Consider the following 24,506-nt stretch of genomic DNA (forward strand, 5'->3'; position numbering starts at 1 on the left):
GAAAGATGACCTCCTTTGTAACCTATTTATTTTCGTAAAACATCTGCACCAATAACCAAATAACATATAAAAAGGAGATGTGGTATAATTTTCAGTGTGATATCTCAAGACACCAAAGGACGAGGATGTTCACATATTTGTTAAAATAGGGTTTCATAGAAGAAATCTGAGGACACAAAAGGCTCCTAAAATCCTGAATTATTCACCAGGCAAAAATAATACTTTTCACCTTTATTGCAATCGTTTGTTTGTTTATATTTGTATCTTAGGTACATGTAGCGAACAGTTTATCTTTCCATCTGTTATAGTTAAGAAAATATAAAAAATAATCTTAAAGTTGGTAAATAATGGATACAGAAGTGGATTGATTATTTTGGTCATGTTGACTTGTGTGTAGATATCATGATGATAATTTTTATCTATGTCACCAGCAGTGAAAGCAGATATATAGTTATTGTCTGTAGGCAAGACTGGTAGACAACTTTCAACAGCTGTCTTATCTTCTATAAAAGGGAATGCTTTTATTTTGGTATACATCTTGATATGGTTGAAGGATATGGTGTTAGAAATGTTTAAAGCAACCATGCAGCCACTTCCTGTTTGAAGACTGCTTGATATTTTACAAATCTCATTGTACAATAAATATGTTTGTCAATTTTTTGAGGGGCTATGCAAGCGAATACTTATTTATTTGGTCTGCAGGTAGAAAATGTTGCGTTGTAGAGTGCAAGCAAGTTTTACATCTGCTGTGAAGCCACTTCCTCTCCTCTTTGCTAATAGTTTGCAATGTCTTTTCTTGGCAGCTATGGAAGTGAATAATTTTATTTTTAGTTTGAAGGTTGATAATGTTGAGTTGAATGTTGTAGCATGCAAATGACGAAAATCATGAAAATTTCTCCCATAAATTAAAATCGCTGAACATACTTTATTTCAAGTCCTATTGAACATAGTTTTAGAAATCATTTTCAAAAGTTAGGCTTCAGAACACATATTACCTCAATCAATAGCATGCAGCAACACAAGTCCAGACCCTGTTTTGATCTTTTTGCTGCTTAAAAGTTTCAGTAGATGTCAGCCTTTCCTCGGTAGCATTCAAATCAAAGCTTTCTAAAAACAAGAATGTTGAAATGTCTCGTCTTCTTTACTGATCACTGATTTTTTTTATAGTTCTTAATATATAGCTTTACTACATACAAGTATCACATCCAAGAAAATGAGATCAAGGTCAGATAATTAATCAAACCAGAAATTACATGTACACCTTACAATCATTAAATATACCAAATATATTTAACCTAGTGTTTATAGTTTCTAAGAAACAGACTTAAACAAGTAAAACAGGAAACTAAATATTGATAACTGAACCATTAAAATCAGGTCAAGGTCAGATGATATCTGCAGACAGACATATACACCTGACAATCAGTCCATACAACAAATATAGAAGACCTATTGGTTAAAGTTTCAAGAAAGATAAACCAAAACACAAACTAAACACTCAGCAATGAACCTTGAAAATGAGGTCACGGTCAAATAAAACCTGTCAGACTGACATGTGCATCAAGTAATACTTCTATACACCAAATATAGTTGACCTATCCCATATAAAGTAAGAAAAAGAGAAAAAACTTGACTTAACCACTGGACAATGAACATTTAAAATGAGGTCAAGGTCAGATGACTTGTTTAAGTTGGACATGTACACCTTACAATCATTCCATATACCATATAATGAAATACATGTATATATGACCTATTCCTTATAGTATCCGATAAATGGACTTGACCATGAAAACTTTTGTACTTTTTTCATGTAAAACAAAATAATATATACAATTTATTCATAATTAAATTTATACATATAAAAAAACAAGCATGAATATAACTTTGTAAAAATATACATTAAACAGTTAACAGTAATAAACAGTATTGTTCAAGATGTTTTAAAATCAAACAAAAAACTTTGTCCTTGCCAAGCTTTAAAATTAAATGTTAACCTTGTTCATGACTTGCTCACTGAGAACCAGATAAAATAAAGTTGACAGCATCTTCAGCTGTTACACTGTCTGTCTGTACGTTATCGGGTATTGGTTGATTTGGTACTGCTGTGTCATGTCCCATCAGTACATGTTGCTCGGCCAGAGCGAAGTCACTAAATGCTGCGTTACATTCACTACACATGTAGACAGCTACATCTGTAGATTGTTCCTGTGCTGCAGGTTCAACTTGGTCATGTGACTCCGCTTCTACTTGACCTTCAAGCTGGTGAACTTCAGATGGCATTTCTTCTATTGGCTGATTATAAACTGTAGATTCCATGACAACTGTCTGAGTTGGTATATGATTCTGTTCATTCACCTTATCAATATCTATTTTCATACCACCTGGCAAAAGTGTATAGCTATTCATGTTGGATATTTTTGATGGAGAAGAAAATATAACAACTTTGTCTGGTCCCAATTGGACCCTCAATCCTTTACATTTAGGCTTATGATTTTTTAAAGTTGTACTTGTTGTAAATACCTTTTTGCATCCATCACACTCGTGTTCACCTATACCAGTGTGTGTGGTCATGTGCTCTTTCAGCAGCCTTTCCAGTTTAAACTTCTTATCACAAAGCCTACATTCGTGTGGATATTCTGAAGAGTGGCAAAACACCTTATGTTTTGCAACAGCGCCTGTATATGCAAATGACTTTCCGCAAATGTCACATAAATATGGTTTATCTCCCGTGTGTTTGTTCAGATGTTGTAAGAGATTCGCCCTGCTATTTACTTTTAATCCACAGAAGTTGCAGACATATCGATATGTTCTATCTTCTTTGTTCAAGTGAGTTTGCTCATGTGATACCATATTTCCTCTCTTTCTAAATCTTTGCCCACAAACTGAACATGCATGTTTCTTTTCACCCACGTGCACTTCCATGTGTAACTTAAGATATCTACTATTAGCAAAAAGTCTGCCGCAGATGTAACATTTGACCTCGTTCGTTCTTTGATGTACATTTTCAATATGCTGTTTGAGAAAAACTGGACCTCGGAAATACTTGCCGCATGTTGGACAGGCGTTTGCTTCTTTGAAGTGATTTGATTTAACGTGGCTTTCCAGGTCAGGACGATCTTCTCCTACATACTCACAATGTCTACAAGCATGCTTTTTACGATTTGGATTTGTATGCTTAGTGTCAACGTGAGTTTGTAACATGTGCATATTCTGATAAACCTTTCCACAATACTCACAATTATATTCTTCTGCTTCCAAAAATGGACCATGCTTTGAGTCCAGATGAATTTTCAGATATCTTTCTTGATCAAAATGTCTCTCACAAACATCACACCTATAAGCAGATAAAGGATGTTCTCTGGAAAGATGTTCAGAGCAATCTGTAAATGTATCGCATACAAATTCACATTTTGAACACCGGTATAATCTATCTTGAGCTGTGAAACATTTCCTGTTGTTTTTTCTATTAGATATAATATCAATGTTAATCTTGGGAATGAATGCACTAGTGCTTAGCTTATATTTTTGGACTTGATACTGCAGACAACCTGAGGTGACTGGATTTCCTTTGGAGTCTGTAAAATCGACATTCTGACTGGTCTTAATCCCTTGATGATTATCTGTTAGAAATTCTTCAGTATCAGAAATCTCTGGATCTTCCATTGGAAATTGAAGCCTTCCTTTCGGAACTGATTCTACTGCTGCAATTTTTTGTTTGATCTTTGCTGCTATTCCCTTTGGAAGTTTCACATTTACTCTTTCATTCTTTTCATTTATCAATACAATTTCCTCTTCCTCGGTAGAATTTTTATCTGCCGATTTAGCACCTACAGCTGGTGTTACGTTTCCTGGAGATTCTTTTTCACTCATGACTTCACGTTTCCCTGAGGCAGCTAACTTAGCAAAGTCAACCCTCACTCCTCTCGTAGAGTATCTTCTCCCTGGAGTGACAAGGGTGTCTAGCAGTGATGGTTTTTCAGGACTGAAATCAGGATCTATGGGTTCTTCTTTGATCATTTTAGCCAAGGGTAGATCTGATTGGTTCAATTCTAACCTTCTTTTCTTTCCCTGTCTAGTTTCACGAGTACTTCCTACACTTTTCGGAGATTCTTCCATGCCATTATCAAAATTGGAATCTGAAAATAAAGAATGGAAGAATGCTTGATTAAACTTGTCAATAAAATATTTTGTATTTATACATAAATATACAATGTTAAAATGTACAAGATTTAGAAACAAAACAAAATTTGAGCAGAGTTCAAATCAAACTGGATGTGAAAGATGTTTCATTTGAACAAAAAATAAATATAAAATGTCTAACTGAAAAACCTAATTTAAAGTTGACTTGAGGCAGTACATAACACTACTGGGAGATAACTCTAAAAATCAGCTGAACTATTTAATCATGTTCTATTTTTAAAGAAAATATTAAGCTTCTCAATGAACAAATTAGTCTTTGTCAAACTGCTGAATATTCGTTGCAATTTTTCTAATAGAGTTTGTGGTTCACGTTAATTGAAACTTGTATATTTTTATGAAAGGGTCAAAGTAATATTTTGTCAAAATTTTACAAAAACTAAACAAGCCAATTAATTTCAGTCAAGGTGTCACCTTAAGGTGGTACCTAACACAACAGGGAGATAACTCTATAAAATCAGCTAAACGTTTAATTACCTTGCATTATTAAGGGAATATTAAGCTTCTCAATGGTCAAAATAAGTGTTTGTCAAACTGCTATATAACCAGTGTAATTTTTCTGATAAAACGGTTGGTTCAAATTTTTTGAAATTTTTATATTTTTGTCAAAGGGTCAAAGTAAATACTTTATCAATTTTATGAAAATTAAACGAGCCAAATTAATTTTAGTGAAGGTGTTGAGTACCACCTTAATGTTATTTCTCAATAATTACATTAGATGTATGTTTCATTATAATGCTTTATTCTGATTGGCTAACTGCACATCACATGTTATTCCTTAAGCAATTGCATCAGTCAATAAAACTTATCATTCACGATAACACGTGGTCCCACAATAAAGTGCACAGGTGAATTGAATAAAAAAAATATAAAATTCGTGTTTTCATGAAAAATCTTTTTCGAATTTCATGGTCAAATGAGAACAAAGATCAGTAAGACAAACTGTTCTGTTTAAACTTCAAGTTTGAACACACAAAAACTAGTATGATACAAGGGGACATAATCATTATGACCATGCTGTAAAATATCAGAAAACTGTAAAACAAGTAAGCATTCTCAAATACTTTGACATTACATCAATGAAAAGTTTCTTTTGGTTTTACCCAACCAAATTATGTATGTGCCAGTACCAAATCAGGAGTTTGTAATTCAGTAGTTGTCATTTGTTGCAGTGTTCCATATTTGTTTTTCGTTCATTATTTTGTACATAAATTCAGTTGTTAGTTTTCTCGTTTCAATTGTTTTACATTTGTCAATTCAAGCATTTTATAGCTGACTATGCAGTATATCAGAGGCCTTTATGTGACTTATAGTTATTAATTTCGGTGTCATTTGGTCTCTTGTGAATAGTTCTCAGTAGCAATCATACCAAATCTTCTTTTTGATATTGTCTCAAAAATTCACTTTTTGTGGTAATAAATTAACATTGAATGAGAGAAATTTTACAGAGGAAATATAAATTTAGAGGCAATGTAAGGGAAATATAAAGAAGACACTAGAAGAAACAAAAAAAATTCTACACAATATTTACCCTCTAGTCCAAAACTATCATCCTCATTTTCTATTGTCATGTCAGCTTTTGTACATGTTCTTTCATTGTCCTTCATTCCAAGTCTCTAAAAAAATATATACATCTTACAGTAACAAATATAAGCTTTCTAATATGTTTACTTATCATTTTATCTCTCAAAATATAGCGGGAAAATATCTATCTTATGTTTTATTATAGAAAAGTAATGTACCTATTGACAAGTGATATTTTACTTTCTGTGATATTAGATTCAAGAAGAATGTTATTATCTGAAAATTAATAAACATAATAATATTAATCATAAATTTGAAGGTATAGATCTTTTTTTTTCAAGTTAAAATCCCAATTCACAGATATGTCTGTTGCATTCAAAAAAGATTGAAATAATGAGTTCTAACCCCTCGTGGGGTTATTCCAATTTGACTACAGAAATTCTATTTATAGTCTCCTACACATAGATTGAAGGTGTGCTCTATTTATACATAACACATTAAATGTTTTTAAAATAGTCCAGTCTAAAAAAAAATCTGGTAGGTATTTGAATTTTTATCAGCATTCAAAATTATTATTTATCAGAGGGTTTATTTTTATACTCTATAAAATTACTAACTGTATGGTGTATATATGACATTTCTTTTATCATGTTTTTAACTTCTTATAACACAATATTTCTTTTCTCAGGCAAAAAAAAATATAACATGTGTTTCTGCTAAACCTACCTACCCTAACACTGTTTATGCCAATTTAGAACAAGCACTGATAAAGTCAGACTGATTCCCTGGTAGTAACCAGCTAAAAAATCTTTGTACGATAAAATGATATTGCTTACCTATCCTATTTTTTACACGTTAGCGGAAACACAAGTATTATTTTTCTTTGCTTCATAGTTCATTATCCCAAACTCCATTTAACAGTACCCATGTCCATCCTTTCAAGTGAATAAAATATCATAAGTAAAAACTAACCTTTTTTATCATGAGCATTGCATTTGTTACAGCTTCCATATCTCCAACAAAACTATGAACAGGGGAGACAATTCCAGGTGCAACCATGTATGACACATTTGTCAGCTCAGAAACCTCTTCAAACACTTTATCTTCTAGACCCTTAGCTCTGACGGCTGACAATAACTCATCTGATATCTCTGCTGTAATGTTACTGAATATCTGGAAGGAAAATATTACATCTTTGACATTAAGATATTTCACATTTACCCTTGTACATCAGCAATAGAAAAGTTTTTATTTTTAAAGAGGAAACTTTGTGTTCTATAAGAAAGGTTTAAGACTTATGTTGGTAAAACATTGTTTAGCATCCTTTTCTGCCTTTTTTTCAGAAATTAGTAGGGTAGAAGTATTTACTTTATTGAACAATTTAATGAAAGATGATTTTGAGACAATGTATAGATATTCTACATGTGCCAGGAATAACAAGCTGACATGAATTAAATTGGATCTTCAAAAAATCTCTCTATCCAATAGGTTGAGGTGCACAAAAAATATTTCTTTTGACTACAGTCTGGCAGCAGATATCAGTCAATAACGTGTACCTTGAAACCCTTTGGATCCACCTCTTTCAGTTCTTTTTGAGGAGATGTTGTTTCCGAGTCATCCATTCCATCATCTGTAAATACAAAGTTTCAATATTAATGGACATACACTGATATTTCATATATCTAACTACTGGGTTGAAATTATTGCTGGCAGATCATTTTAATACTTACAAGTTTGTACAGAAGGAGAAAGGGTATTATTTTAATTTGATCACAAAATATTAGAGCAAATTCTATGGGTTTAAAGGTGGGTACAGAACACCATTGAAAAGTTATCATTATAAAATCAGCTAAATGTTTCAAGGACATACTATTATTGTAAAGAGAAATTACTGTTTATCAAACTGCTGTTTTTCCATATTTTTATTTTCTTTTGTCAAACATGCAAGTAAATATTTTGTTGAATGTAATGATAATTGAACAAGCAAAATCTATTGTAGTCAAAATGTTAGGTACTCCCTTAAACAAATAGCTGGATAAATGCTGCTGTATGCATTATTGATCAATTGTGAAATTTTTATCTTGTATTTTTAGTAGCTGCTGTACAACCCTTTTTACAATATTTGTACTAACCATTATCATCCATATCTTCTGTAGCAACAAACAAGGAATCTTCAATTTCTTCATCAATTGTTGCATCCACTTCTTCAAGTTTTAAACTCAGTTTGGAAGAACCATCATCTACTGGTATGTTTAAGGGAAGTCTAAGAAGAAAATTGCAATTTGTATCAAGTTTACTGCACTTCCTAAATTAGGTTCATTATTTTTCTTGGAGTACAATTTTTTTGCGGATTTTCAATGAATCACAATCTTTTAATTACTTGTATGCATGAATCATATGCAAACTTAAGCAAAACCATGAAAAAAAAATTATCCATGAAAATTCAAATTTCAATTAATTCACAAAAATTGATAACAAAGAAAATAAGAGAAATCAACAGTAGAAAATCACTAAGCAAATAATTAATTAACATTGTATGAAAATGTTTGTTTCTATGTTTACAATTATTTTGCATTGACATATAAGCAAAGCTTGAAATTATTTAGGACTCAAAAACCTCTAATAAGGCCTAAAATAAAATTTCATTTGTTTGGCATTGCCGCCCGACCCACTGAAAAACTTGCCGCCCAAATAATTTTATTTGCGTTTCAGAAATTTATTTTTTTTTATTTAAAAAAAAAATCGAAATTGTGCCGGAATTTGATCGTATCCGCCGAGTTTGTTCCTGGCTTTACTTATTTCAAATCACGATCTTCAAAGCGCTTGTCTTACACTGTATTGGGAGCAAACATTTAAATGACATGGAATAGAAAAAGTCTGCCAAAAGTAATGTCAAAGAGGCCGACAGGAGAAAGCATCTCCCTATGCTGCAATGCATTGGTTAAGGGAGATGGATTTAATCAAAAATCAAATTTTCAGCTATTCTTTGAAAGAAACGTTCTGAGACACTTTTCTGTTTCAGATGATGTCTGCTCGACTTTGTCGCTTCATGAGATAGAAGTTTTTCACCGGGACATCACAGAACAAATATGCGTGGCTCTTAAATTTGTTGAATATGCGTGGCTCTTACATTTGTTGAACTTATTAAATATTTGAAATTTATCATTGACAAATTTTCCCTTGAATCAGAGAACAATGTATCTACTATAGTCAGAACCACAATGATGCATTCAAGATAATTATGGCTGTAATCACCAAATCTTAAAGACCAAAATGGTCCCAGATTTACAGGTTATAGTAGTTTTGTACCAGTAGATGCTAGCCTGGTACAAAACATACATATTTTAAAGACTAGCATCTTGTGTCAATTGAAGTACTTCCCCCCTTTTCTTCTTAACATGAATAAGATAATTCTTTAAACATAAAAGATACTGACAGAAACATATTTATAAACGTATCTTGTGTACTAGTGATGAATAAAATCCCCTCCTTTTCCACAATTCTAAGGGCTCATTAATTTATCTGTATTCATGTAATGCATGTCCAGATTTCTGTTAATCAAACGCATTACAACCCATAATTTATTTATCTGCAAAAATTGTCTGTCCTGCTGCATATTTCCATTTTGAATTTATCATACGTTTTAAACCTAGCCCTGATAAACCTTGCACTTAAGTATATTAGTATAAACACCATGTCTATTTGTGCCAACCTTTCAAATTTTTAATATTTTGCTATTCTTATTTGGTACAGATCCTTTATCCTCAAAACTTATCAGGGACAGTAGGCGTGTTTGTATGGTAGTTTGTCAAACCTTACATGTATGATTTCTAGCCTCTAGGTATTGGTTTGAGCCCTAGTTGGGCAGTTGCAAAATTAAGGTTTGATTTTCATGTCATATGTGGTAAGGTTAGTCAGTTTCCTACCGCAGGTTGGCGTTTTCCTTCAAGTACTACGGTTTAGTACGCCATTAAAACTGACTGCCATGAAATTACCCATATGGTGTAGATGTGATGTTTATAAAACCAAGGCAAACAATCAAAGTTTTAAATCTTTGTCCATTTGTACAAGGAGCCGTAGTGGTTGAGCCATTAAACTTATGGTAATTTTACCAAACTGTGACCACAACTTCAAGATGTGACATCAGGCCTCTGTTCAATGTGCAGTCCCACAATAAACGTTCAATTTTCATGTCATACATCTTATATGGTTAATTTGTCAGTTTCCTGCCTCAGGTCTGTGTTTTTTCTGGGTACTTTGATTTACTCTGCCAATAAAACTGACTTTCTTGCATGAAATTATCCATATGATATAGAATGTGACATTGACGGTTGACCCCTTTCAAAGAATACACCAGCATGTACACACAACAATGCTGCAATGCTTTAGACAACATTGGTCTAGATACTTCATGATTTACATGTATAAAGCTTTTAAATGTAAAAAAAAAAAAAAAATTCCCTACCTACCTACCCACCTGCTGATAGTGTGGGTCGGCAATGCCAAACAAACAATTTTTTAGGGGTGGCCTAATCTATGAAAATATTTAATACATGCAGGATTAAGATTGAGTATGTTTGTTCATTTCAAGTCTGTATGAAGGCAAATCTATATTTTTTGTATGGAAAATTTAGTTGTTGGCATGGTCTGTTTAATATCTTTGTTATAGGTTTTATAAGTATTTAATTTCTTCAACCAATTGCAGAATAAAACAGAAATTTAACAATTGAATTGTGTATATTGGAGATTCAAAGATTTTTTATAACAAATAAACGTAATTACATTTGTTTTCAACAAGCAGGTATGCATAAAGTAGAGGGCTATAAAAGATTCCTTGAACAACTCATATTAAAAACTATATCTTTAAATATGATCTTACTTTGCGACAGGCATCCCTTCTCCTTGACAGATTTCTAAATGGTGCATAAAGGCATTTCTCCGTCTACGATTGCCACCACATATTGGACAATGAAAATGTGGGACGATCCTTGTGATACTTTTATTCATATCCTTTAACTGACAATCTAGGTAACAAGGCAGTATAAAATATCCTGAAATTACAACAACAACAAAATAATAATTTAATAAAACAGTGATTAATGATTTGTGCAACAAAGTACAAATACTTATCATCATCTTATTGTGACAAAGTTTGTTAATAGGGTATGCCTTGTGCTATAATCTATGGAACTTTTTTTATCTTCTTAAAAACTGTTTCTGCCCATTATATCATTGCACTTTTTCAAGTTCACCTGCATTACTCATATAAACTTTAACAGTGTTTGGTGGTAATAAGCATTGCATATGAGTTTTTCAAGGGTAAAACTTTCATGCCCCTTCTGTCTAGTAAGTGTGTGTACATTATTTAGCTGGTTTGATATGCATGAAATATATCATATTTAAATGAATGTATATTTGTACTGTATCACACAAACAGTACAATTTAGCTTCCCTTTTGATTGTTCAAGTGTAGTTGATATTGATAATCTTTAATACCTTTATAAGGAATCCTTCTACTCCAGTGGGAATGGTTATGGATTTTAATTTTCTTCAGGAAGCATGGTTTAATCCTGTCTATTGTACAAAGAGCACAATGTATCCTCTTCCCTTTACAGCAGGAGTCATCCTGGCATTTATCAAGAGGCAGATCTTGAAGGCTTCTTACTATTGAAACATGTCCCTGGAATATAATACTTGTATCTAAGACTTAACTCATAATAAATTTCATTGAAAATGAAGACTATGTACTTGGGATTTACATGGATTAATAATCTCATAAATTAGACATCATTTTATAGCTATCCATTATGGGTTTTGATCATTGTTGAAGAATGACCTATAGCTGCTAACCCCTATATCAAATCGTCTCTGATAGAGAATTTTATCATTGGAAGTCCTACCACATCTTCTTATTTTAATATATAAAGTTATAAATTTCTAAAAAGAACTGTTATATTACACTTTATATACTTAAAGATTAGTTTTAATTATAATTACATCAAAATAAAGTCTTTGCTTTAAATAAACATTCTGTTTGACCTCACATGTCTTTATATTTAAAGGTCAATAAACTTTCATTTGTGACCAATTTCAATATGGTTTATATGGAATAGCTATTGTAAAATATTCCATATCCTTGCTTTAATTGAACCAATACCTTCATTTCTGTATTTTCACTGACAGGTAATAAATCTTTATTAGTTTTATAGGCTTTGTCTATTGCATCATCAGATGGCCCGTATCTGATAGTCTCGTCCTTCTGGGCGGACTCCTCACACCTCCACAAATGGAAAATCAATGATTTTCTATCAGGATGTAGACTTTCACAGATCGGGCAATGAAAATGAGGGGAAGTAACTTCAGTTCCACATTTCTTTTTACAAAGCTGAACAGCATATCCTGAAATAGAAAATACATTCAAATAGATTTAATAGATTAACAACATGATACAACTGCAGGAAGAACTTCAATTAAGCTGATTTTTTTTATGTAGACAAACATAATTAAATTTCAGGTGTAATTGTTTAGTATTGGTATTTACTATTTTTTAATCAATCAATTAAAACTTTCTTCTTGAAACGTCTGTCTTTTTTAAATTTAAATTTTGTTTCTTTTATCTAGCCTATCAGAAAAGCTTTTCTCTTTGAAGAATTTTTTTTGCCTTTAGCTCCTACTACATTTGTTCTAGCCAACTTCATGATTTGTTTTTGCAAATGTTTGCCTTTGTGAATGTTTGCATGTAAAATTAATAATCCTAGTTTGACATTTTCAACCACAATTTTCAAAAGTCAGGAAAATAAATCCCTCATAAAATTAACTCTGTTTGCTATATTTTAGATTCCTTTTTAAACTCTCTTTCATCTTTCTTCTATCAGGTACATTTTTTATGATGGCTAAAGCAACACATATCAACCAGTTTAACCACCAATAACCTCTAGAAAAATATTTGTACCCCTTTAAATAATTTTCAATGCAAATATGTAAACATATAGCCATATAACTTTATAACATTGTTAACTTACCACTGGCTATTATAGACGAAGGATGTTTAGTGTCTGGGATTCTAATGACCGTTGGAGGTTTACCCTGAAAAATACAAATATTCATGATCATGTACATGAATAAACAAATAGATTTACAGATATATGGGTTTATGGTGACTATAAAACATTTATATCTGAATGAAGAACACAAAAATAACATATATACCTATATAGATATATATAGCAAGATGTGGTATGAGTACCAATGAGATAACTCTCCATCAAAGTCATAATTTGTAAAAGTAATCCTATGTACATTTATATTATCTACATTTGAAGAACTTTTCAGGCGTAATGTTCATCAGGAAGCTCATAAAAATTTGAAGAGTTAGAAATGTATAAATACAAAATGTAAAGTGAAAATAAAACCTGTTAAAATCTTAAATTACTTATGGAATTTTAAAAGTACTAAAGATTAAGACATGTTGTTATTTATTTGTTTAAATACTGTGTAATTTTTTTTTCAATCTAATGTGTGTATAATTAGAGTTTTAAGTACTTACCGCCTTGCGAGCATGAGAAAACAGATGGCGGAAGAATGCCCCCTTTTTTAGGACAGTTACATTTTTACATAACGGACAATGGTAATGTGTATCTGTTCTTGATCCACAGTTCAAAGAGCACTTTAATATCAACATATCTGAAAAAGAAAAAAGTTTAATAAATATTATGAAAAAAGTAAAAACACAAAAATACTGAACTCCGAGGAAAATTTAAAAAGGAAAATCCAAAATCATAAGGCAAAATCAAAAGTCCAAACACATCAAACGAATGGATAACAACTGTCATATTCCTGACTTGGTACAGGCATTTTCTAATGTAGAAAATGGTGGATTGAACCTGGTTTTATAGCTAGCTAAACCTCTCACTTGTATGACAGTCGCATCAAAAACATACATTTAGGATTAAAACAATAACTAATGATTGCAAGTTTTATATATAGTGCACTCAGGACACATTTATGCAGCCTTAGTAAGAAAACTGATTGTGGTTGACACGAAATAACAAACATGCAAGATCCAGTTGTTCAAAATCCAATATCCTAAGGGAGCTTATCAGGTAGCAACTACCTCATTTTACATATGATACTGTACATTTCAATTCCATATTGTAATGTTCAGACATATGAAAGATATATCTGTATCTAATAAATAAATTTAATTGAAACTGAATATATGTATTAACACACACACACACACACATATATAAAATGAAAGCATGTTCTCAAATTAATAACATTAATTTTTGTGGATTACATTTGCCTATTACTGTGGATACATTTATTTTGGTGACACCAATTTTGTGCATTTAGGAAGACTTAGATTTTTGTGGATATTTAAAAAATTTGTGGTTTTATCGTGGACGGCATACATGTAAAGCCTATAGAAAATTTTTTGTCCAGACAAATTTAATTTGACAGGAATACATGTATATGACTGTTTTGGAAGCCATTGGCTGTACAATTATTTTCTACCAATTCCCTCACCTTCATACTGAACTGCATGAACAAAATGGTTGAGTTCCAGGTGATCTCTGATCTTGGTTGTTTTAGATGGCTTATAATGACTAGGAACACAGAATGGACAGTGAACAGCATTACAACCACAATCTGCATCTTTACATCTAGTCAATGTGATAGCATCACCAAGGGAGATAACTGAGGTAAAATTACCAACATCAGATGAGTTACTTCCCTTATCATCCCCATCATTTTCAGAATCATTACTATTCTGGCTAGTGGTGCTACTTTTCTTTGCCTTCTCTGCATCTGTTATCTTTGGCTTTTTGGTATATCTTCTTTTAGGTGCCATAACTCTTTTGCCTTTCTCTGAACTTTGTTGTAAGTCAAGGCCTTCAATGAAAGTTCTTTTATCACCATCATTTTTTGTCTGTGTTTGTTTTGCATCAGAATTTTTTGGTGTACTTGTACTTGGTTCAGTGCTTTTTGGATTCAAATTCAAACCCTTCCCTTTGTAGTTGAGGAGTGAAACTAAGCGTTTCCCTGGTGATGGAGATGATCCATTTGTTGGTGTTGCAGGAAGACTTCCTTTTTCTGAATCAATTTCTGGATTGTCATCTTCTTCTTTATTAATATCAGTTCTGTTCTGCTGTAAAAAAAGAATGCAAAATTTTACAAATTTCATATATAAAATCACAATTTGCCATTTTTTTGTTATAAACTGGTTACATTTACTGTGTCATAAATTTGAATTCTCACCAGTCTGGCTTCTTCATTTCTACACTTGTAACTAAGACTCCATGCAAACATGTTTTATACAATTTCAGACATGCAACATAGTAATTTTTACTACCATAAAATAAATATAGGATTGGACATAGGATTGTCACAAAATGTTGACACCTATATTTCTACAATAATGTACAATGTAATAAAATATTTTTTTCAAAAAACTTATTACAATACCGTTTTTTACTATAATATATTGTACTAGCGACATAAATGTGTATATAGGGTTCTGATTGTATATAGGGGATGCTTAATCTAATAAAAAATTAAATATTACTAAAACAGCAAATAATCAATTGAAATTAATTGACATTTTTTTATATAATTTTTTTTATTTAATGGACTTTAAGTATCTAATTTTTTCGACACTTAATCTGTCTTCTTGTTGCTAAATTTATTCTTCTTGACAATAGCAGGCGAATCATGTAGACCATAGCAAATAAAATTGCAGACCATTTGAAGTGTTGTTGTCAATTTGGAGTATTATTTTTTGATTTAATAGACTATTAGCATTTAATTTTTTTGACACTTAATCTGTCTTCTTGTTGCTAATTTTATTCTTCTTGACAATAGCTGATAGACCATTTTAGAATTACATCTTTCATCAGGAAAGTTCATCAATTTTAAGGGTCTTTGTGGTGTATTTAACAGATACACGTATACAGAGGGGTTCCCCTGTATCCATGCTCTATTAAAGGAGAGGGTAGGAGGGGTCCTGATCCCGAAATCCTGGGCTTAAAAATACCCTCTCCTGGAGTCCCAACAAAGGTCCTATCCCCCCTCATTAAAGTTCATCAATCCTCTAAGTGATCTTCAATATGCTAAACTAGAATTTATCATTGTTCTGTAAGTACTTAATCACAATTCTCCAATGTCTATTAATGAAAGCTAGTGTGCGGAATACACCTTATCGCTATTTGTCGACCATAAATGGACTTCACAAAAGTTCCCTAAAAATGTTCACATTATAATAGATTCAAACATATCTGATGCAACAATGGAAAAGAGATTGTTGACGTTGTATGACATCAAAGTTCAAGAGGAACAGATTTCCAAATATTGATAAGGTGTATATCAATTATAATTTATATTAAAGAATTTAATTTGCCAATTAATTCATACAAAATAACATTGTCATTTTTTCAACCAAATGATCAACATCCAAACAGAAATAACGCACTCCTATACACACAAGTGATATTCACTTAAACCAAAGTTTTTCACAGAGTCAGAAAATTAAGCAACAAACTCAAAAGTTGTCCCAATAATTTAGGCTTAGTGCGACCAAGGATTTGTATAGCTAAATCCTTGGTGCAACGGTTCAAGACGTGTGCTGAGGATATTTTTCTCTTATAATTTTATTGCATTCCAATCAGGAAGTATCTAATCAAATGACATAACAAAAACTACACAGGCAGAAAAGATCAGAAAAATCCAACCTGTTAAAAAAGGGGTTATGATTGTGAATGGTGGTATTTCCGTGAATTATCTATACCTTTAAAATATAACTCGCAAGCATTTTGTTTGTCTACATTTGACGTCACAAAGTGAAATAATCAAGCTTTAACTAAAGTGTTACTGCGGAAACTCTTTTTAAATGTGGATACACAGCTAGATTGGTTCGTCAGAAAACAAGCGTCCCCAACATGGCGCCGAGAACGAACCAAAAGGCGTCTATAATACTCCGAATCAATGTCGGTGTAAAGAATTATGAAATCCGATATAAAATTATAGGCATTTTTTCGGTTAAAAAGATAAGTTTGTATTGTACAGAAATAATAAGTTACCTTCTATGTATATATAGAAATATTGTTCCATACTTCCAAACGTTTGTGTTGACTATATTTTCGAAGAAAATAAACATTCCGTAATATTTCAAGTCACTAACCGACATAGGTTTTATTATTACTCAACTCCACACAAAAACTGGAAAAGAAAATAGCAGAGAAAACAGAAAATGCCACCAAAGAAAAGACAAGCAAATGATAATGCAAATAATCAACCAACAAACGATGTATGCTATATTAGTTCTAATGACATGATTTTTAATTGATTGGTATTGAAATATACAGAGAGAACACCTCCCCCTTTTTCACTTTGATTTTGGACTTGCACTATGTGTGCATTTTAAAACAACTCTCCACAATAGACCAAATGATACAGAAATTAACAACAACATCTCCTCTACAGCCTTCAACAATGAGCAAAAGCCATTCAACCCATACTGCATAGTCAGATCTATATACATGATATAAGGCCTAAAAATGACACATGTATTAAAACTAAAAAAACTAACGGCCTTATGCATGAACAAAATAATGAATGAAAACATATATGTAACACAGCAACAAATGACAACCACTGATTAATACGCTCTTGACCTTGGACAGGCTTATTCAGCATGTGGAATTGTTGACAGGTACAACTGTCCAAAGATATTTCCAAAGACCAATTAACACAACCAATGTTACTTAATCCAATAGACCAACCACAATTCAACGTGGCCAATATTACTGAATCCCACAAACAAATCCATGAAGCTAATGCTACTTTATAGTAATAGACAAGATTAAAACCTAACCTCATTCTGTAAAACCCTCGGGGGGGCCACTTCCTATATAATTAGTGGTAGGGATGAGCCGCTGGAATAGGTCACTTTTTCATGCTCTATGATATATGAAAAGGGTGAGAAATTCAGATTAAATATATATCAATAGGTTGATATTATCACTTGCTTGATTATATCATAAGTATCTGAAACTAATCAGATGTCCGTATTTATTCTTGATGCGGTTAAACCACAGTCGTAAATGCATCAGTTATTTGTCAAACCAATTAAACTCTGATGTTGTATTTCCACTGATGCCAGTGATAGATGCAATAAATCTAACTATTTTGACATTTGCACCTAGTTAACATTCAAGGGTTTGTATACATAAAACATGATAACAATTATTTAAAGAAATTCCATTGTGACAGCGTCCTTTACTAGGAGGGAACGGCAATGAACTTTTTTATCAGTTTTTAATTAATATTTAAACATGTTAAAATCAATGAAGGTGTTACACTCTGGGGTGATATTACAGTTATCTGACCATAGATGATCTGACCAAACGTCTTTTATATGTATTGTATTTTGGAATTGAAATATCTTCATAATGAAAGATGTAAAATGGGCAATAAGAAAAAAGTGTTTAAGATGTGACAAATTTATTGGAAAAGAAGGTGATATTATTGCGACTATTTTGCTTCTTAACAAGGACGTGATGATGAGCGGGAAAAATATTGAAATATATCTATAGGTCTGTTTTTTGTTAATTAATATATGACAAGGTATATATTTTTGATTAACAAAATATATGAAAAGGGTGGGGCACTTGATGTCTCAGCTGCTCACCCCTACCAAAAAAAGTTTGAAGTGGCCCCCCCGAGGTAAAACCCAACCACCTGTTAGAACATCATGATAGTGTATCAGTCCCATTAGGGTGGTCACCTTTTAAGATTGTGTTTAATTAAAACCTTCCCACCCATCAACCAAAATGGTTGACTCATTATTTTCCATTACTATTCTCAAAACAATAAATAACTTAAAGCTTGTCTTGATAAATGTTGAAAAGCATAAATCAAGTAAGATTTAGAAAAAAATATTTACATCAGTGATTTACACAATTCAAGAGAAATAACTCGGATTTGATTTGCAGGATACAAATGCAGCCAATGAGTTTGATATAGAGTTGTCCTGGTGTATCAGACAACTAGAGCTTGGATTATGCAACCAGAAACCAGACTCCAGACAAGGTACATGTACATGTTAAAATAAGGCCATAAAAAAACCTACCTACCCCCAAAAAATAGCTGCCTACTCCAAATCTTTTATTGGTCTGATGTGAAAAAGGGTTTTTTTATTGGATAAGCATGGAGACTAAAAAACATTTGACACTTTAATTTCTCTTTTTCGAAAGAAAAAAAAAAAGAAAATGCCTACCTACCTGTTTCCACCTTTGGGTAGAGTTTGGACAAACCATTATATTTTTAAGTGTGGTCTAAGTTAATAGTACAAAACATTATTGCAGTAATTAAACATTTTTTAAATACATGTACATGTAAAAGCTTATATCCTACAATATTTTCTTTGTTTATCTTCCTAAACAGTTTCTTTCACAAATGTTTAAAGATAGATCTATGTCATTTGGTTTAATTACTACAATAATGTAATAATGTCATACATGTATGTGGTCCCTATTGGAATTTAAAAATAAAAATTCACCACATGTTTTGAATAATTTACCCTCAGATATTTGTATCTGTATTATTTTCTGCAGCTTATGGGGCTGTAACACGTACAACATATATAAATTTGGGATAGAAAATATATAATAAAAAAAAAATTACTGAAACATGTAGGTTATTTTGATGGTATTGTAAAATCCATTAGACATTTGTTTTTTATTATGAAATTTTATTTAATTTCTTTTTTACTAATTCTTGAGTTCTGATAATTAAATCATCTTGAAATTCATTACAATAGGATTAACAGTTCTGTTTGTTTTCAATTCAATTTGCACACAGAGCAAATTGTGGTTACACATAGGTTACAATACATGTGGATTCTTATGTGAGATAAATTGTAACAACTGTAAATACATGTATGTACATCTGTGAGTCTGCATTAAATACAGACATATCTAGAATTTTATCATGCTTTTATTTACTAAGTAAATTTTTGTTCTTTTATAATGAGGGTTTAATTGTTTAATTCTTATAGTTGTCTTAACATTCAAAAAAGTGTAAAATGATGGACAATGATAATATCATGTTTCTGTTTATTTAAAAAAAATAATGTCTATTTACATGGCTACAGGGAGTAATTTTTGAATGCCTTTCACAGCTATTTAACATCTGTGCAAAGTAGACTTCTTTGTTTAGTTCTTAAGGTAAAAGGTTGAACTCTTATTAAAAAATACTAAGCAAACCAGAAAAAATATTTGAGGCATGTTTGACCTCCCAAGACTTGAGAATTTGATTGTTTGTAAAAGAAATTACTTGTACTGTACATGAAAATCATAAGGGGAGATAATCAGAATATTTAAATCTGATAAGAAATTCAAAATCTTACAAATTTACATATTTTTTATAGATATAATTAATTTTAATGGGGCTATTAAAAAGAATAGATTTGTTTGCCCTAACCCTTCCTAACCAGAAAATAGTTGCCTATTCAAAATCTTTTATTGTCCTAATGTGAACAAGTTTTTTTAATCAGATATGCATGAAGATTAAATAACATCTGACACACCAATTTCTCTTTGCCGTAAAAAAGAAAAGAAAAAGCCTACCTACTGTCTTTACCTTTGGGTAGGATTTGGGCAAACCAAAATATTTTTTTTAAGTGTGGCCTTGCCTTTTTGCCTTATTTCACCAGAGAAATAAATATATACAATAATACAAGGATTTATATAGTAAGAATTATTTTCAATAGAAAGCACTGAAATCTTATCTTTTCGAGAATTCCAACATTGCATTTTTCACAGCTGTTTTATTTTATATATAATAGAAATTTTGTGATTTATATCAATTAGACATTAATCCTCCAAAATAAAGAACCAAAAAAGATCAATACACTGCAGTCTTGAACAATATTGGCAGGTAACATTAAGTGATGACAAAAGACGCTGATAAGGTTTCTGACTTAGGACAGACACATTAGTATACAGAAGAGTTAAATATATCATTTTAGAGTTGACAACTCTTCCCTTTTAATGTTGATCACTGAGATATGTTTTGCATGTCATTAATTATTGTATTATTATCCTTTCAGAAATCATTCTGTAGCATGTTAAGAATTTATTTGTTCCATCTTGAAAACAAAATATAACAGGAGAGTCTTCAGTCTCTTGAATGTAGAAAATTGACTTTGCAGTTCCAATTTGAAGATCTTATCACTTTGAAAAGTATTTTCATTCTTATACATTTATCTTTTTAGCGGCAGAAGCAATAAAGGTTTTAAAGATCCTGAGAAGTGACAAGTCACCTTTAGTGAAGAAAAGACAAGCCATGAGAAATACATTTGGTGACTACAGACAGAAAATTAAAGAGGAAGAAAGGAAGAATGCAACAAGTAAATGATGAAAATATTATTTTTTTAAAAATATGTGGAAGTAAACAAATATTTTTCAATATCCTTTCAGAATTAGCACTGTGATAAAGAAATTAAACAGTTAACAAAAAAAAATGGAGAGCACACATTTTCATGCCTATAGCTAGTTTGTGTTAGATTCTCTTCATCTGTTTTCTGTTGCCAAAAGTGTTCTAAATAGCTGAACTTCAACCTGTATAAACTTGAACTGACTCCGTGTTTTACAAAAACTCTCCATCCATTCATTTAATGGGTACAGTAGGTAGTGTTGCAAACAAAAAATAGAATTTATAGACATTGAAATTCGGTATCATTTTTTAATCAGAAAGGTTAAAACTCTTACCAGACTACTCAATTTATCTATATGTCCAGTGGCAAATAACTTTTGTAAATACTGATAGACAACCCTTATTCAAGATAAAAACAATTATTCTATATTTATAGCTTTTCTGTATGAATTGGAATTTGATTGAAACAGCATATTCATATGTGGAATGAAAAAGTCACTATAAAAATCACATATTTTCTGCATCAAAAGACAGTAATTGTATAATATTTCACAAATGCATTCAAATAAGAGATATTTTAAACTTTATTAAGATACTTTTTCTATTTTACTTATATATATATAAATCAATGAAATATTAGCATTAATACATTTAACATATCTGTGTAAGAAATTTCGTTTTGACTATCACAGAACTTTGTGTAATATAAAATTTATGAAAAAAAAAAGCAGAGTAATCTCCCTTTAAGCAATTTATATACTGTTAATTCAGAAATTATTGCGAGAAATGCTACAGAGTTGTAAACGCGATAATTTAAACTCACATTTTGAAATATTTTATGTGACTTATACAGGATTTTTCTCAAAATTGTAAAAATTCAAATCGCCTTTCAGTTTAAAATGACAAAATCGAAATAATAACTGCATGCAATAATTTTTGAATTTACAGTATATATATATATTTTAAGAAGGACTAAACTTTCATTCAATTGCCAATACTAAGAGAATGCATGTCTTTTATAGGGGACAATATATTATGAGTTTTTCTCGATGTTGAAGTCCATAAAGTTGCTTGTAATTTTAAATTGTTAACATCCACTTCAATTGAACTCTGGTGGATAGTTGTCTCTTTGACAATGATACCACATCTACTTATTTGTATATCAAAGTATTTAGTTCAAATAATCAAACCAAGGTCTGCATGGTCTGTGAAAGTCAGAAAAAAATATTCTTAGCTTATTACAAATAAATGTTATGGAAAGGATGCAGTTGAAACTACTCATGCATCAATAGTATGTAAATTTTTTATATGTTTTCACTAATAATCATTTTCACATATAAAATTTCAATTTTAACTTAAAATATTTCTTGTGTTCTGTTTTACAGAAATGAAGAAGTTAAAGGTCACACCAGTATCAACAGAATCTAATAAATCGGTTTTCTACAAAAAGTCATTGAAGAAAGCTAATGAATCGTATGTGACAATGATGGCTTCAATAAAAGTGAATGATGAGAAATCTCAGGTGGATACAACAAGGCTAATGTCAGACAATACACAAGGGGAACCTGGTGGTTTTAAATTTGGGTTTACACAACCTTCATCATGTGAAACTATTAATACACAAGACAAGGCAGTATGTAATGGTGATAAAGTAAACATTGAAGTCACATGTCTGTCACATGACCCTTCAGATAAGGAGCCTGCTAAATGTGTTGAAAAGGAAGACAGTAACCTTAATCATGTGAATAAATTTGTAATGCAAAAGTCTGATAACAATTTTCAGTTTAACTTTGATATTCCACCATGAATAAAGTGTTATTGACAATGCATATATATTATTGTATTTATTTTCCAGTTTTTGTTTCGTGAAGACCATGTTTTCTGTAATTCTTATACAGATTTAATATACCTTCCTGGACTGGTTAATTATTATTTTATAATCAAGGTGTGGTTCAATTGATTTCAGTTCTTTAATGGTCAAAATTCAATTATTTGGTAAAAGGACTAGGTCTGGTAAAGGCCCATTTTGGCCTCAAATTTCAGGTTTATCTGATGAAAGATTTTGTACACTTTTTAAAACTTAAGTGTCTTACTTCAGTCGATTCAATTAGTTTGTGTGAAAGATTTGAACTGATTTAGTCATTTCAGATGCTCATAATCAAGCTTATCAAATTTATCAAATATGCCATAATATGTCACTTTTCAGATAGTTTTTGTCAAAAAATGAAAGTGGCCACATCTGTGTTCACCCTCAACCTTTATATATGTTTATGTATTATCATCAAATACAACTTACATTTAAATATTAAGAATGAACACTAATGCGGCCACTTCCATTTAAGACGAAAACCGTCTAAAATTTAACTGAAATGCTAAATTTGTGAAGATTTCAGTAATTTACCACGACTTAATGATGTTAGTACACGATATATGTGCATTGTATTGTCAAAAACAGACCATATTTATGTAGCAGAAGTATTTTACTTTCCAATAAATAGCTAAAAGTTTACATTATAACAATTTTGTAAAACTGATATATTTTAGGGCCAAAAAGGGGTCTTGCTGAACCTACTCCTTTTCTTGGTTTCCTCTGAATTTCCTATTTTGATGTCACAAAATAATGCAATCATAACTGATGACCATACTTTTAAAAATAACATTTTGCACATATGATTGCATGGCTAAAGGGAAATAAAGTTTGTCTACATGAAAACTCAAAATTATAAGAGAAACCAATTCCACCAACAAAAACTTTTGCAATACATGTACCATATTTTCCCATTTTGGACAGTGATATTTTAAATATTAAAAAAGCTCTGCAAGCCTCTCATTTTAAAGATGTTTTTTTGTAAAAACACGGATGAAAAGATAAGTAAATCATATATCTTAGAAAGGTTGATACTTATTGATTTTGAAGACACTAAAACCTGAGGTCATGGTCACTGAAAAATGACTAAAATAAGTGTTGAAAAGGTTTATCCAAATAATAACATCAGAACTGAAAATGTTGAATTGCAACCTTACATGAATTAATGGTCATTTATTATAAGCTGAAGATCCACAATGGTATTTAGGTCATATACTTAAAGTCAAATTTGCTAGGAATAGACTAAAAAAAACGTGATTCTGGATAATAAGTTAGGTTGAAACAAACTTATTTATTACATATAAGGAGAGGGAGATCGGTATTGATTTCTAGATCAATACTTCGAGGGATATTATGAGTTTTCTCATTTATGTAGAAATAAGAAAATGTGGCATGATTGCCAATAAGAAAACTCCCCACCAGAGATTAAAAATTAATAGAAGATAATGACATTCTATAGATCACCATAAGGCTTTCAACA

General features: G+C 31.2%; 2 protein-coding genes across 3 annotated transcripts; one reads left to right on the plus strand and one right to left on the minus strand.

Moving 5' to 3' along the window:
* Nucleotides 1-1,824: 1,824 nt before the first annotated feature.
* LOC143056948 (uncharacterized) lies at nt 1,825-16,687 on the minus strand. 2 transcript variants are annotated; one of them, XM_076230160.1, is made up of 12 exons: nt 16,511-16,687; nt 14,254-14,872; nt 13,271-13,407; nt 12,747-12,810; nt 11,882-12,123; nt 11,221-11,404; nt 10,604-10,775; nt 7,857-7,987; nt 7,281-7,354; nt 6,697-6,897; nt 5,732-5,816; nt 1,825-4,139 (listed from the first exon to the last, which is right to left on the minus strand). In XM_076230160.1, the coding sequence occupies exons 1-12, from the start codon at nt 16,532-16,534 to the stop codon at nt 2,014-2,016; spliced, it is 4,059 nt and encodes a 1,352-aa protein (XP_076086275.1). In that variant the 5' UTR covers nt 16,535-16,687; the 3' UTR covers nt 1,825-2,013. The 2 variants fall into 2 exon arrangements, with proteins under 2 accessions (XP_076086275.1, XP_076086274.1); XM_076230159.1 differs by having other exon boundaries at nt 14,254-14,875.
* A 196-nt stretch (nt 16,688-16,883) lies between these two features.
* LOC143056949 (uncharacterized) lies at nt 16,884-22,988 on the plus strand. Its single transcript, XM_076230162.1, has 4 exons — nt 16,884-17,029; nt 18,717-18,813; nt 20,999-21,133; nt 22,545-22,988. The coding sequence occupies exons 1-4, from the start codon at nt 16,973-16,975 to the stop codon at nt 22,964-22,966; spliced, it is 711 nt and encodes a 236-aa protein (XP_076086277.1). The 5' UTR covers nt 16,884-16,972; the 3' UTR covers nt 22,967-22,988.
* Nucleotides 22,989-24,506: the final 1,518 nt, after the last annotated feature.

The sequence above is a fragment of the Mytilus galloprovincialis genome, chromosome 13 (genome assembly GCF_965363235.1).
Source record: "Mytilus galloprovincialis chromosome 13, xbMytGall1.hap1.1, whole genome shotgun sequence".
In the NCBI taxonomy this organism is placed as follows: Eukaryota; Metazoa; Mollusca; class Bivalvia; order Mytilida; family Mytilidae; genus Mytilus; species Mytilus galloprovincialis.